Consider the following 16089-nt stretch of genomic DNA (forward strand, 5'->3'; position numbering starts at 1 on the left):
TTCTCTAAGGAACCTCTTGATATGTGTGACCTTTCACCTCCACATGAGCCAGAGCTAGGAACAGTCATTGTTTCTAGCTGTCATTGTGTCTAGCTGTCAACATCTGGGACCTGATGATTTTGTTGTCATCTGACTAGAGCACACATGATGTCAGGATTATGCCTGGCTTTTCCCCGCTAGATGCCAGTTGTACCTGTCCACTCATGGCAGTGGAAAGGGTCTCCCTTTGCCAGGTAGGCCCTGGGAGTCGAAGATGTTGGCCTTGACCCACAACTTCCACAGTAAGGAATGGGTTCATGCACCAGCTAGGCTGTGCTGTGGGAAGGAGAGGGCGTCTTTCCCTCAGGAGAGGAGCCTGTGGGGCTGAGATTGTGTGGCTGAATTTGTTGTTGCTCTAAGTCTGAATTTTATTTAAAAAACAAGGTCTGACTGTGTAGTCCAGTCTTGAACTGCTATGTATTCCAGGCTGGCCTTGAAGTTGTGACTCTCCTGCCACAGCCGCCCAAGTGCTGTGATTACAATGATGCAGCACCAGGCCTGGCTCATGTCTGACATCTTGATACACAGGAAAGTAACTATAAAGTTATTTCAGTGGGTTTTTTGTCATTTGTTTGTTTTTGTTTATCGAAGGAGGGGCATCTTTATATATCTTAGGCATATAACTATTCAGTTATGTGGTAGCTTTTCTTGATAATGTGGAAGATTACTAAAATCAATTCATTCAATAGCAGATATATAATATACATATGTAATATATATAATATACATATAATATACACTTGTTATTCTTATACCAACAGGTATAGAAATAAATGCCTAGCATCACTAGCCAGAAGAAATTACAGATTAGAACCACAGTAAAATGCCACCTTACCCCATTTACAGTGACATTAGCAATCAGGTAAGATGTTGGTAAGGATGTGGAGGTAAAGGAGCACTGTTGGTGGGAATGTAAATTAGGACAGCCATTATGGAAGTTCCTGAAAACCTAGAAGTAGGACAAGTATGCTGGCGAGTGCCTGCAGTCTTAGCTCCTTGGGAGGTGGAGGCAAGAAGATTTCAGATGTAAAGCCACCTTGAGCAGAAGTATTACAAGATCCTGTCTCAAAAGGAAAATTCAAAGAATCTCACCAGACTGAGGAGAGAGGATGATGGAAGGAATGACACTGATCAAGATGCACTGAACTCATAAACTGACACGCTGAATACAGACTCCTTGGTGCAACTACTTAAAGAGAATAACAGAAAAGAAAAATACATAATTTAATAAATAAAAAAACAGCAGGGCTGGGAGAATGACTCAAGTAGTGGAGCTCTGACTTTCCACGTGCAAGACTCTAGGTTTTACTCCAAGACCAAGGAAAAAAATACCCGCCAAAATAAACTTTTAAGAGCTGGATCCACAGGATCTTACAGCCCCGTTCCTGGGCACTCATGCAAGGGAATGCAGGCAGAGTGTCAGAAACCCTCAGCACTGACAGCTCTGCTGCAACCCTGTCGTAGCAGCTGGAACATGGGGTCCCCTTTCCGTCTGCAGTCTTAATTTTTGTAAGATAAGCAAAATCATAACATCTCTCACTGCTTTGGACTGTGTCTTAAAAATCCTGAATGACTGCCAACGTTCTAACACAGCTGCTTTCCCGGTGAAAGGTTCTGCTCTATTCTTGTGGATGTCAATAACATAAACTTTAGTTCAAAAAGAAAACAAAACAAAACAAAAAAACCACAGCATGAAGAATGGCCAGAGAGAAAGGATCGTGCCACGAGGAAGAGAATGACCCGCTCCTTATGAGTTCCCACGAATTAATTGCCCGTGTGGTGCGAGTGGCTGAACCTTCCAGGGCATTTTGAACTCATAAAGTGTTTCTTTTGCCTTGATCTATGCTAGCTGAAGGGCTTATATTTTACAGCCTTGCCAGAGCGTACAGTGCGGTACTCATGGTATCGATTCCAAGGGACGGAGCCATCAAGCCGATCCCAGCTCTTGAATCCACAGAGGAACATTAGCAAGACAAATGTGTTCACGCTCTCCTTCATCCTGCGCTCACACGTACCTGAGGGGTGGTATTTACAGGTAACTTAGGATTATGGTCAAGGCAGGCCCCTTACTTTCTGTCAGATCGAGTCATCCCAGCATGGCCCCAGATGGATCTTGTATTTGTGGGTAAACATCATTTGTCAGAGTTTAAAAAAAAAAAAAGTGGGAAGAGGAGAATGTTGACCTACCTATAGATAATGCATGCACTGTTCCTGCATGTGTCACAATTAGCTGTGTCTTGCCCCGTCCGATATGAAAGCCTACAAGATAAGAACAGGAGAGCATTACAAGCGGTGGCTGGGGGGTTGCTGGCCTCTAGAGCCCAAGTCTCAAATCAGATGCTTTCACAAAGCCCAGCTGGCCAGGTTCATGGAAACTGTCTCTGCTTCTAGTGTACCCGGTCCATGCAACACCCACAGCTGAAAAGATATTTAAATGAGGTTGCCAACAGAAGCTCCTGGATGAAGTACATCATCTGATTTGGTTATAAGCATGGGGAATATGGGATGTTTCCGTGCAGCTTTATATTTAGGATGTTTGAAAGAAAATTGGAAGAGAATCTAACCCAGATTGAGCTGCTGCTGCTGCTGGCCTTGGTTTTGCCCTCTCACCTCCTGCCCCTGCGAGAGCAGGGCTTGATACACTCCAGCCCGCAGGCTTTGTCCCTTCCTCATTTGTGCTTGGTCTTCCCAGGTATTGAGTGGGGTTTTACACGTTTAAATGCTTAAAAAGTTGATAGAAGATTATTTGTGACTCAAGTCAGGTTTTCAGAAGTTTAGATGGCAGGGTCCATAAAGTTTTTAAGTGTTAATAGTGAAGTGAAGGTGTTTACATAAATACCTAGGCAGTACTTTTGATTGTGTCCCTCGGTCTACAGCTCCCACACTATTTACTGCATGGCTGTGTGAGTAACCAGAGTGTCATCATGTAGATGTCTGATGCCTGATTTACTGTCTCAGGGGTGTTCTCTGTTGAGTGTCATTGGTCCTGTGAGGCCACCCAGGTTTTGGCATGCCTATGTGTAGTGAGCTGCGATCCTCCCTCCTGTCAAAACAAAATAGCCTTGGACAATCTTTGTAGCAAAATGTTGAAGGTTGCGTGGACTTATGAACTATGCTGGGAGGATTTTCTTGACTAGGTTGGAATTGCCTGAAATATGCATCGGCCCAGTCTTCTTAAGGAACAAGGATGAGCAGGCTTTTCTCCCGGCAGATTTTATTTTATAGCCTGGTCTTTCCTCTCTGCTGTTTGCAACCTGAAGGTGTGTTTATCCTGAATATTGTTTGTATTCAGGGACAAAGAGCCTCAAGCAATTCTGTTAAACCTGTGGCAGAAGGAAAGCGTCTCTCCTCCTCTCGGAATTGGCTTCTCATCACATTGGGGTAGATTTACACGGGGACTTACTCGACGCTGGTATAGTGTGCACAGAGGCTTTCTGTCAACATTGGTAGTCGATATTCTTATCACCTTCGCTGTGTTCCCTGCTTGTGTGTGCATCATGGACTTTAAAATGGAAAATAACTAAGGTTTGCTCATTGGAGTTATAGAAACATTTGACAAAAGGATTGTCTGCTCAGTGCTGAGGTTATCTGCCTGACCTTGGACAAATATGGGTGACCTTTGCATTTGCTATTGCTTGTTCATCAAGTGAAGTTTTTTCTGTCCCCAAAATGTTGCCAAGTCTCTTCTGCAGTTGGACAAGAATCCTAGCCTCACTGCACTTCTATCGTCTCTATCGTTGCATCCTATTTGGGGCACCTTTGGTCACTCAAGTTCGGCCTTTCCATTCTGCCTTTAGGTTTGTCCACATTGAGAAGGAAAGAGGGGCTTGTGCCTTACACCTTCTCCTCCTCCTCCTCCTCCTCCCTCCTCACATGGTAACTTGTGCCCACCTCCCAATCCCCAACCCCAGAGCTGCAGAATGGTCCAGTCCTTGCCACGTTCCTCTAAGACCCAGCACAGTTCTCACTGTCTACCCATCCATCCCTTGGATATGCAGAATAGCTTTCTCTGTCCAGCTTACTCTACTTGAACTTGGCACTGTGCTCGTTTCTGACTAGAGTTATTCTGCACAGGGAAATAAGTGTCATCCTAGAGCCCAAGTCCTGGTCCCGATGTGCTTCATGCCAAATGTAGTGTCACGCTGGTGGTTTTGAGAAGAGGCGCTGCTATTCTATGCCTTACAAGTGGTGGAAGGAGACAATGTGTAGTTATCTGCGTGTGCCAGTCACATCCAGCTTCAGCTGCTCACAGAAGGCAGCATCAGGGTAGTTCTCAACTATTTTCATAGGGCTCTCTTCAGTGCATTTCAAGCTCTCAGAATCTTCCTAGATCTCAGGACAGTGTTTATAGAGCTTTATTAACATCAACATCTCTTCTTTGCTTGGTGGCTTCGGTGTTTCCAAGGGCCTCACTTACATTACAGCCTGGAATCTTTCAGTTAATTATGCTAGATTCATTTCACAGAGAAGACAGTAGTACTTCCGGTGCAGAAGCTCATTATTCTCAGACCCCAGGCTTCTGTTGCTCCGTTTCGCCTGTGTCTGCACTATATAATTGGCAGCTTGGGACAGTAGGTGAGTTTGGCAATGATAGGACAAAGGCTTCAGGCACCTCACAGAGGACTCTTTCTGGATGGTTGAGGGCTTCAGTAAGGAATTGCCTTTTGAAAGCTCATCCTGAATACACTATGTGCTAATCACCTTGAACAGTGCACACATTTCCACCGGTCCCAGGTATCATTGTGACTCCTGGGAAGATGTTTGTGCAATAGGTCCTTGTCCTCATGAAGTTCACAGCAGAAGTGGAGAGGCAGGCGGCTAATGTACCTGTACATGTGGATGGTTGATGCTTAGATCATGTGGATACCAATAAGGGGCTGAACAAAGTGCTGTGAGGGAATGTCTTTGATGTGACCTCTAGGATGTAGCATCTGTAATGAGGCCAGAGGAATAATAAGAAGGTAATCACTCATCCATGTTTCTGGCCTGAGTTTTATAAGCACAAGGTCTGTCACATGTTATCATATGACCGCAGGAGCGTTGGTGACCTGTCAGCTAGACACAGTGAGAGTTCAGGATAGATGGTGCCCATGGAGGTGAGGGAGGTGATGCTGGATCGTATAACGCTGTATTTTAAGTTGAATTGCAAGCCATTACAGAGTTTTTGTCAGTTGGCTGAAAGAATGACCTGAAAAGCCCTTCCTCTTATCCATCCCCCACAGCGATGTGGCCATTCTAACCCCGGCCTCTTATTTCTTATACTCAAACCCAACCCAGTTTACTCAGTCCTGCAAAATGGGCTGGTTTGTGTCACATGGTAAGAGGTGTTGGGATCATTTTGCCTACGGTGTATCAGGACCTATCTGTGGTCACTCTCCAGGTATTTTAAAAGAAAATGGCAGGCCAGTCATATTTTCTCATAGCTGGGAAATGTTTTTCAAGACTCAATTACTGCAGACATCTCTTGGTGTGGCCCTTCAGTGTTTTGCTTAAGATCTTTTTCATAAGTGGTTGTTACTTAATGGAATCAAATATTGGTGTCAGAAAGAGCTAGTGAGAGATTAATATATGTATAAAATTTGAACACCAACCTGTGTCATGGGGTAAGCTGAAAGGCTACCACCAGTCAGGACTGCCAATCACAGTATGGCTGCTAAAATTTTATTAAGCATGGGAGTATTCTCAATAGAGGGTTTAAAGAGCTATGTAATTCATTGTGCTTATTGCTCTGGTAATCCATCTAATTGTCCTTGGAACTTCCAGGCTCTAGGGCTTGGCATCACTGATAATTTTATGGTCACATTAATAATTGGGCCGCAGCATCTGAATGAATGTGTACTCCAAATATAGACGGAACAGAAAAGTTCTTCTGTGGGAGGACACAAAGTGCTGTTCTAGAATTTCTCTATTTTTTCCTCTTCAATTTGGAAACAAATCATAAAACCAGTACTTGAGATGGTAGCCCTTTCATACCGTCTTTGCCACGAAGAGAAGCAATTGTAAGGCTTCAGATTCCTGGAGCATATACTTCTCCATGGTGATTCGTACAGATATTTTGTGCATTGAAATGTAGACATGTAAGTGCTTACATTGTTGATCTAAAACCTACACACAAAAATTTTTCTTGTAATGGGGTTTGAACTGAGGGCCTCCCACTTGCTAGGTTGGTGAGCTACCATTTGAGCCATATCTCCAGATCTGCTTTCTTTTCTTGTACCAGTCCTGGAACCTGAATTCAGGTTGTTGTCCCTAAGCTCTTTTGCTCAAGACCAGTGTCTTTCAAGACCAGCTGCATTTCTGGCTTCTTAGTGGATGATTAGAAATAAGAGTCTCACAGATTTTCCTGCATGGGCTGGCTTTGAACAGTGATCCTCAGATCTCTGCACCCAGAGTAACTAGGATTACGAGTGTAAGCCACTAGCACCTGGTCAACTCTACTTTTTGAGTACTCTTTGGAGTCTCACACTGTAATCCACCAGATCTCAGCCTCCTGAGTAGCTAGGATTGCAAGCACAAATCACCTTATTGGGATGCAAAAACATTATGATTAAAAAATAAATATTATCTTCAAAGTTAATTGCCACCTATGCAAAGCTTTTTCTTTGTCGAGGAGCTGATTGCTTTATGTGGGCTTATAACTTCATGTGGGATGTGGTGCCTTGTTCTTTCTGGATGTCAGTTCATATTTAAGTTAGCCATTGTTTGTTTCTCCAGATACCATGCTAATCTATTTAGAAAGTGGAAGAGAAGGTAGACAATGGAAGTGAACGGTTTGATCCTCTCTTTTCCTAATGTGAACTTTTTGGACTCAACTAATGTTGAACATGCTCATTATGAAAAAGGAAATTTTAGTGCCCCCATTGGTGCCTTTCTGTTACTTGTCATCAACACTGACCTTCGACGTTAACTAGGGGAAACTCGGCATTTAGCACCATGGACAGCACCAAGGATCCAAGGTGCCTTCTGTTTTCCAGTTCTGCTGCCTCTGTAGCTTCTCCTCCCCCAGGTGTAACCCACAGTCTGCAGCAGACCCAGGGCCCTGACCTTTCCTTCCTTGATGTCTGTGGCCACCCCTTTGTCAGGATGGGCTTCTTTGACGACTGAAGGCAAGGAGACGTTTGGAAGATGCATAGGGTGGGGAGGACAAGGGCTCGGTGGAAATAGGAAGAGGGGAAGGACTTAATTTAACACTCTGTTGAAATGGAAAGGATTTGGACAAGCCAATTTCACAGGCTACTTTTGGTTGAGCCCAGTTGTCGATCATTTCTACTTCCAAGTGAGCCAGCTTTCTTCAGGAAAGTGTGAGTCTGGCTTCCGGCACACATCCTGGGCCTGGGGCATCCCGCCGGACACCTCCCCACAGCTGCTTCCCGGCAGCTCCTGGGCGTCTCTAGTGTATCTGAGACGCCCCACTACGTTCTCTAACTTCCCCATGCTTCTGCACTAAGCTCCAGCTAGTCAGTCGCCACTATCAAATCTCTGAATGTGCAAATGTACATATGTGGGAGTCTACCAGTACAGCACACATATGCGTATGTGCCCCTGTGTAGTGCAGGTAGTAGATTTGTGGGAGGAACACAGGTGAAAGCTGCTGCATTCAGTTCCCTTTATATACCCGAGGCTTGAGGAGGAATCAGGAGCAGACTATATGAAAAGAAGGAAGCGGGGGGGGGGGGGGGGGGGGGAGGGACAGGGAAGAGGGAGAAAAGGAAAGGAAAGGATGAGGGAGGGCGGGAGGGAGAGTGGGAGGGGGTCAGACCATTCTGTGCGGTCATGTTTATGTGTCTCCTGATCATGAGGAAGGAAGGCTGCCAGCTTGAACTTGAGCTGCGCTACGTCCCAGTCCTAGGAGGCAGGGAGCGCAGGGAGCAGGAGACTGCTTTTTCGTGGAGGCAGTAGTCAGAGCTAAGCTAGCAGAGTCCTTGTGGAAGGAAAGGGCAGGAGGAATATCAGAGAAAGGTTACTGACAGCTTTCTTACAGTTCCCAATCCAGGCTCTTTGAGGTCTTTCAGACCTTGAAGATGGTCTTGAAAAGCAGGACCAAAAACTCTTTAGTGAAACAAAACAAAACACAAACTGTTTGGTTAAAAGGTCAAGAAAAAGGGGGGGAAAGTCTCCCACTGTGCTATTTAAAAAGCATCTCAGAGGAAATGGTTTGAAAGTTTTAAACGTTTATTTTTTGGCATCCAATAGTAATTACCAATATTGGCTTATCAGATATGATGTTGGCAGTGTTGCCTGCTTATGCACAATTCCTCTGTAAGAGGAAGCCATGCACCTGTCTGTCTTTGTAAATATTTATCCATGCGTGTATCATCTATCCACTTATCATCCCTCTCTCTCTCTCTCTCTCTCTATCTATCTAATCTATCTATCTTCCATTTATATAACTACCTATGTGTACATCCATCTAATTTTCTTATCTACCCATCTTCTCTCTTTAATTATTCCATCTATCCAACTATCCATTCATCCATCCGTCCATCCGTCTTTGTAGAACTGAGGATTAAAGCCAGCACTTTGTACATGGCAGGCAGTCACACTACCATTGAGCTACATCCTCAACACCATGGTAAGGTCTTAAGTTCTCACCAGCCATTGGTGTGCCCCTGCAGTCTCAGGTATGAGAGTGGCTGAGGTGGTTGGATCAGTTAGATATCAGTATAGCAGTGTGGTATCAGTCTGGGAAAAAGCTGTGGAATGCAGACGGGTATCTCCCTCTCACTGTTGACTGTATTTTGTCACACTAAGTGCTTTACACCCCTCCCCAAAAGTTCTGTTCTGTGCTGGAGACAACCAGTGATCCTGTGGCCTACTTTGGTGCCAGTCCTGGGGCTTGAACTGTCCCTGAGCTTCTTTGTTCAAGAATAGTGCTCTACCACTTGAGCCACAGTTTCACTTCTGGCTTTTTGGTAGTTAATTGGAGATAAGAATCTCACTGACTTTTCTGCCCAGGCTGGCTTCGAACCATGATCCTGAGATCTCAGCCTCCTGAACAGCTGGTATTACAGGTGTGAGCCACTGGTGCCCAGCTCTGTGGCCTAATTTGGTGGTCCATGGCACATTCATTTGCTAAATGTTCACCAGATCCAGCCTGTAAGCAACAGGCAGTGTGCATAATGCTAAATCCCGGTGTGACCCTCTGAGTGTGCTGGTACATGCGGCGTTGGGACTGTTGGTTGACTTACTCACAGGCTGTGTCCTGCGCTGTGCCTATAGCCCTTGGCACGGAAGCTGGTCACTGCAAAAACCAAAAAGCCCCGTTTCTGCTCTCAGTGCTAATTTTATGCAGTTGTCTAATTCATTATCTTCGTTGTGTTCTCTCTTGTTCTTTGGGCTTCCTCACTGGAAGCCAGAAATGCTTTCTCCTTCTGCCTTCTTGTCCGGCTGTCCCTTCTTGATAACTAAGCCATCATTTATGTCCGCATCTCACAGGGCCTTGTCACTTAATAGTCTCAAAGTGACACTCATTAGAGGGAACCAACAATGGCTGTACTATGGGGGAGGGGGGCGGTATTAAATTTCAGAAGTGGTCAGAGTCAGTTGTCCAGGGAACGGCCCATAATCTGCTTCCTCCCTCATCGGTGTCCTCAGGCATGCCCCTCACATTAGTCCGGGAAGTGTCCGCAGTTCATATTTCAGCTCTCCGGTTGCTAAAGTGAATTTAGATTTTCCCCTTTATCCACAGAACTCAATAACATCCCTTTTAAACATTTAAGTAATCACATGCCAGGATTTGGGGACCACCCAATTTAAGATTGCTATAATATGAAATTCGTTTTCCTAACCAACCCCAAGACCACCAACTGGTCAATCAGAGGCAAACTGGGCCCACACAGCTGCTGGGCTGACAAGCTGCCTTGCCCTAAGTAGCTGCTATTTGCTGTCTTACAGCCACGGCAGCTATGCTAAGGCAGAGCACGTAGCACTGTGGTTTTGCCTGATGTCGGATCTCCAAGCAGACAAAGTAGGTTGATAGGGTGAAGAAATGAGGTTTTTCTTTTCAAAAGCACGAAGTCACTGTGACCTCCGAGTTTGGTGAAGCCGTCGGAGGCACCACTGCTTTCCCCTGCCTTGGGGGTTAGTGGTTAAGTGAAGTGACTGTTGGTGGAGCTAGCGCTGCCCAGCTGGCATCGTCGTCTCAGAGCTCTGATGGAACTGCCACCTGCTCCTCACCTGTCCTCTGCCCAGCTCTCAGCCACCCTGCTCTACCTGCTCTCCCCTGCTAGCGTGCTCAGCATTCACTGCCAGCGTGCCGACCCGCCCTTCTGTATTTGACCAGCTGATGTCTGCCACGCCTCTTACAGAAGAGATGGCAGTTAATGTATGTGGATGCATTTTTAAAAATGAGCAAATGAGAAGCAAATTTAATTAAGAAATGATTTGGTCTTAGCAGATCTTTGAGAGTTAATTCAATTGGCTCCAGTGAAATTTCACATGCCTTCTCTGATAGGTAAACAAAACTTCAGAAAGCTCACTCCATGTCTTCTGCCCAGTGTACCATGGTCATGGGAGAGCAATTCCTCTATTACAGTTATTTGATAGAATCAAAGAATCTTGTGCATATAGAGAATGTTTGCCCAATTATTTTATTCTATCTTCCTGCTTTTTGGCTTCTGGATGTATAATCCAGGTGTGAGGAGCAGTCGCAGTAACCATTGTTTTTCCATATTAGTCTTGGGTCATTTCTGAGCAGGGAACTCTGACTGAGATCAACTCACAGATTCCTCAACTTTGAGCACGTGCATCCTAAACATCCCTAGAGTAAACTCATCTCCCCCGGCTGACTGCCTCCGGGGAGGGCGGCAGGATGCTCCCTTCCAGAACATGATCAGGTGTTGGTAGCATTCTGTAGCTTAACCACTTCTGGAGACCAAACTGTGAACTCCAGCCCAAGTTACTTAGAAACAGTGTTTGGGGCACATCCCATTCACAAGTTGAGGTGCGTCTTCTTTATCTTATTTTGTTACTTCTCCATATGAAATTCTTTTCACGGTAGGCTGAAGTTCTCATAGTCCCTGCCGCCTCCTCTCAGAGGCAGGAATGGTGATCTTCTGGAGGATTAGCTCTGCACGTAAACCCCATGAAGACCTCTAACTTGAGGGTGATTTTTGGTCATCCTGTGTAGTCCTACTTAGAGACCTTCAAGGATTTTGCTAGATGTCAACCCAAACCAACACCACACTTGATTTCTCATAGTTTATCCAGAGCTTGATGCTGTACATAGGTAAATAAAACCCATACCAAGCCCTCAACACACTTCAAATCTAGAAGACCCATTTTTGCAAGATGAAGGAGTGTTCCCTATATTAGGGAATTACCTTGCTTGGCTTTCAAAGGCAACACTCTTTGTACAACACTGATGCAGTGTGCCTGCAAGCCTGCAAGCTGGCATCCCTCCTCCACCCCCAGCCCATCTCCAGCAAGTCTCAGCCTTTTGTGAGCCTCTGAACACCTCTTCCCATGGGTCATTTCCTCCTGTAGGATGGGCTGAAAACATCTCATTGGCCAGTCCCAGCCTGGTGCCCTCCATTGACTAAGTGCCTGGTTTTCTCCTGACTGGTAGAAAACTACTTCCCTCCTCCTGCGGTGACTTTATTGCTTTGAATTTCTCCCCCATACTTGTCCCTGTGGAACCTGCCATGAATGTCAGATTCTGACTTGGCTTTTTCTCTGTCTCTGTCCACTAGATTATAAACTCAAAGGAGGCAGAAGTTCTGTCTGTTCCCTCATGAACTTTCAATGCCCACATGGAAGCCTGGAGTTTAGTAGATGGTTAAGAGATACTTTTTGAATAATGATTTGATGAAACAATGAATGAGCATATGAAGAACTCTGTCTATGTACCAGTTGGTTACTGGACACAATGCCCTTTTGGTTATGAGAAGACAAACCAGACTTAGTTAGTTTTGCACCATGCCTGGCTGAGTAAGGGGTGTGGCTTAGGTACAGTAAGCCTCAGCCCATTAAAAGAATTTTCTCAACTAGTGGAGAGAAGGGCAGTCATCTTTGCTTCCCATACCCAGTTATGAAAATAAATGACTCAGCTTTGCACCTTAGAGGTACCTCTTCACATGCTCAGAAAAGGTCATTGTTTTAGCCCTAGAGCCATCCCGGTAAACTTGTTTCTCAGTGAACTCAATTACTTTCTTTAGATGATGTTGACAAATCCACTTTTACTGGCCCAGCAGCTCCTGAGATGTGGTGACACTATAATTCTGGGAAGTCTTTAGGTATTAGGGAAGGTTTTAATGCTTGTTTTCATTACAAAGAATTAAAGTGAAATGATAATGGTGGCTAATGGGGAAGATTCTTAGCTAGTGTGAGGTCCCTGCCTGTGTGGTGTCTCCTCTCCCAACAGCCAGAATGGACTGGTTGGTTCTCCGCTTGTCCTCGCTTGGCCCTGGCTCAACTCCACATTTGTTTCTTTATATTCTTTTCTTTCCTTATGGTCCTAGTCTGTCTCCTTGCATGCTACTTGGTACCTAGAGCCATGCATACTAAAGGAAAGGGAACACAGACTAACAACAACAATAATCTTCAGTCTCCACTATTATATAATGGAATATTAATGATTACATTATAATATTAATAACGTAATAGTATTCATAATTATTTATCACTATTTTCAGAAAGCATGCAGATTTAGAAAGAGACAAACCACGAGGATGAATGGTGTTACTCAGGCAGGACTATTGTTTTTCCTTTAGGTTTATAATATATAAAAAACCAAGACAAATAGTAATTATTTCTTAGTGTGTCTGCCATCCGGCTATCTTATTATAAACAGGACGAAGCCTGTGATTTCTTTCACACATTCCTGCAGTCAGGGTGATCCTAAGTTGCAAAATGATGACAGGAAGGCCGGCACCTAGCCACTGGCTCCTGAGGCACCAGGAGCTGGCCGTTCATAACAAATACCATTTTCTTAGGGCTAAGCGGAGGCAGGCTGATTAACTTCTGTTCCTGGAGGAGAGTTAAGAAAAGCTTAAGCTATAGTTTATTGCAAATTAATGAAAATGAATTTCGGTGGCACTAGCTACTACACTGGAATGAAAAATAAGGGTGTTAGGAAAAAGGACGGAAATGGATATTCCTTCTGGCTGGTCTTTGTGTCTGCCTTGAGTTGGGACCCATGGAAGCATTTACAGAGGTTTTAATTTGAAGGTACCCATGCTATGCATTTGTCAGCCATCCGACAGTAAATACCCACCAAGGCTTTTATCTTTTATTTATAGTTTCTTTTGATGCATTTTTTTAGAACAGCTTAGTTAACAATTTTTAAGTGAGAACTTACTCTTCTTGAAGCTTTTGTGCTTTGCTTCAAAGGCCTGACCTTGCATTTGTGTTTTAAACCAATGGTTCTGGGCTCTCCTCACAAAAGATTAAAATATTTGAATTTTCATGTGATTACTTGCAAAATCTCTGATGTCTCATCTGAAATCTATCTTTAGGGGGAGATACAAGTCTTAGGGTCTCCTAGAGAGCCTTTCTACCTTGGATTGTTATTTTTGGGATCCAATCTGGCAGTCCTGGGTAGTTAGCATTTTCTGGGTGCTCTGAGTCAGAATGCTTTGTGGGTGCTCTGCTAGGGAGGCTCCTGTGGTTGGTACTCGCCCTCAGATCCACTGGGAAATAGATCACAAACCACTTTTTGCATAGCTTAGCAGATATTGCATGGGATTTTTTTTTAAGTATTTGAAAACTGGAGCTTGCATTTCATCTTTTTTTTTTTTTTTTGAAATCCAAATTCTGGAACACAGATCCATAAATTCCATAAACGTTCATGTCATGCCTTGAATTGCTCATTTTATCTGCAAATGGGTGTCTGAATTGCCTAGTGGCTCACTGGTAAGGTTTTTATTCACCTACCAACTTGAAAGGCTAGGGAGGTATTTGAAAGCTATTTTGGCATTCTGCACAGGAAGATTATTTAAATTACATTTTCAAGTATGTGCAATACCTACATGAAGCCCAAAGCATGAATGCGAAAATGTCCTTTATACACTTACAAATACATTCTGCTTTATTTTTTTCCTATTAGGGATGGAATGGCTTATTATTTGTTAAGAATGTAAGAATAGTATTTACAAAGTTATCTAAATATAAGTTATAGAGAAAGCTCACCATGACCCTCTGAATTAAATGAAAAAGAAATGCTAGAAAGGATATGATCTATGCCTTCATCTCCAAGCTACACAAAAAACGTAATAACTAGACTTGGACTCTAGCACCTGAATATTCTATCACAAACCTAGGAAAGCTGTAAGTTGCAGCTGAAGAAAAAGAACAATTTCTTTGGAAACGACACAGAGCGGCAACCTTGAAGGAGCGAGGCCGGCTCCAGCCCTGCAGCCTGACAGAGGAAAAGAGTTGATAAAGTGACCAGCGAAGGAAACAACATGGCTGCCACTGCATACGCTTTGGCAGAGATCTGTACAAATGGCGCCAGCGTTTTCTTCCCCTCTAAACTTGTAGGAGTATTTGAAGACAGGGACTAAGATGGTGATGATGTTAGAAATTTCTGTAGAAGGTGCTCCTGGAGATGAAGGGAGCCTCTGGGGCTCCTTTTCTAATGAACACTTTCTTTCTTGTTCATGTCAGAAAGTGTAGCTCAGCTGTGTGTATGCTCAGGACCCCAAATCTACCTACCCTGAGCTCTGCTCTGCAGGGGAGTCCACAGCACAGCGTCTGCATCCAGCATCTCTACCCCCACCTCCAACACAAACCAACCAGAAGACAGAGCGTCCCCTGTCCATGCCTGCTTTCTGTGAGCTCTCAAATTAACTTGTCTGACTGAGTGCAGACACCCTCTGGGGACGGAGATCTTTGTCTTCCACAGAGATATATATACTTTTAATTTTTAGTTAGTGACCTTTTGAGACAAGGTCTATAGCTCAGGCTGGCCTCAAACTCAGCGTCCTCTTGCGTCAGCTGTCCCCTCCTATTGGGATTACAGGTATGTGCCACCACACCTGGCTTCTGTATTTCTTTTATTCTCTGAAGAGTAGGCATGCCTAGGTCTCTGTTACAGAGGAAGAGGCTGAGGTCAGAAACGCTGCCCATGCAGTTAGGGCAGGATTACCAGAGTGACGTTCCCAGCCTGGGACTGGCTGTCCGTCCGCAGGGCCCTGGCTCTTCCACTCTGCGCTCCCCCCTCCCCCCCAACCTCAGCTCCTGAAGAGGGAGCACAAGCCAGCGTGCAGGCGCCTGACCTCGGTCAGTCTGCTGCAACAGTTGAAAATGTTTTGGGTTACAACATCCGTCGAGAGAGAGACACCAAAACCAATTTATCAAGAACATTAGAAAATGAAGTGCTGACATTTTATCCCGTGCAAATCGCCAGTGCAGAGGGACAGGAGAGCATCTGGCAGAAAGCAGAACCGTTTTTGCTTCTGACCTCACACTGAGCGAGTGCTGCTTTCTCTGTGTCATTCTCAATCCCCTCTCGTCCTGAGCCCAGGAAAGCAGCCATCAACGCCCCGGAGTCTCCAGACATTGTGTTGAGGACCACAGGGACAAGCATGACACAGTCTAATGCCGCCCATCTCCTCCCCTCCTTTGAGCCCATTCCAGCTACACAGATGCAAGGGTTGATTTCAGTTGAGTGGTAGGTTTGGCAGGGATAGCCCAGTCATTCGTGTCCCAGTTTGTCCGGGGCTCTTGGAGCAGGGACTCAGGGAGTTGGTAAGTCAGACTCTTGATGTCTGATCTTTGTGATGCCTGGGTGTTTAGGCCGTAGCTGCACAATGTTCCACATTGGTTCTTTTTGCTCTGTGACTTAGACAAATTAAACTGTCCCCTCATGCTTCCCCCATAATCGGGATGCAGTATTTGTTCTGTTTGGGGATGGGTAATTAAATTCAGAGAGATTTCTTCTTCCTTGGCAGATTCTTCTGAACAGCTCGTCAATACGAAGGAAGGAGAGAGTCTGTTCCTCCTTTCTCTCCAGCATGGATATCTAGGTCAGAGCAAGTCACGGCCATCAGAGCCATGCTGTGATGGCCATTTATTCCTGCAGGGGGACACTGAGGCCTGTCTCACGGCTTC

The 16089-nt window shown here is 44.8% G+C and overlaps 2 protein-coding genes across 2 annotated transcripts in view; one reads left to right on the forward strand and one right to left on the reverse strand.

The window, feature by feature from the left end:
- Positions 1 to 16089, forward strand: part of Dock1 (dedicator of cytokinesis 1) — a 439069-nt gene that overhangs the window by 197525 nt on the left and 225455 nt on the right. The gene's annotated exons all lie outside the window — the stretch shown is intronic.
- Insyn2a (inhibitory synaptic factor 2A) overlaps positions 1 to 16089 on the reverse strand; it is a 55775-nt gene that overhangs the window by 13745 nt on the left and 25941 nt on the right. Inside the window, exon 3 of the mRNA XM_042701328.1 lies at positions 2227 to 2298. Within this exon, the coding sequence (XP_042557262.1) occupies positions 2227 to 2298 (72 nt within the window). The remainder of the gene's footprint in view (positions 1 to 2226; positions 2299 to 16089) is intronic.

The sequence above is a fragment of the Dipodomys spectabilis genome, unplaced genomic scaffold (genome assembly GCF_019054845.1).
Source record: "Dipodomys spectabilis isolate Male_0828 unplaced genomic scaffold, ASM1905484v1 ptg000289l, whole genome shotgun sequence".
In the NCBI taxonomy this organism is placed as follows: domain Eukaryota; kingdom Metazoa; phylum Chordata; class Mammalia; order Rodentia; family Heteromyidae; genus Dipodomys; species Dipodomys spectabilis.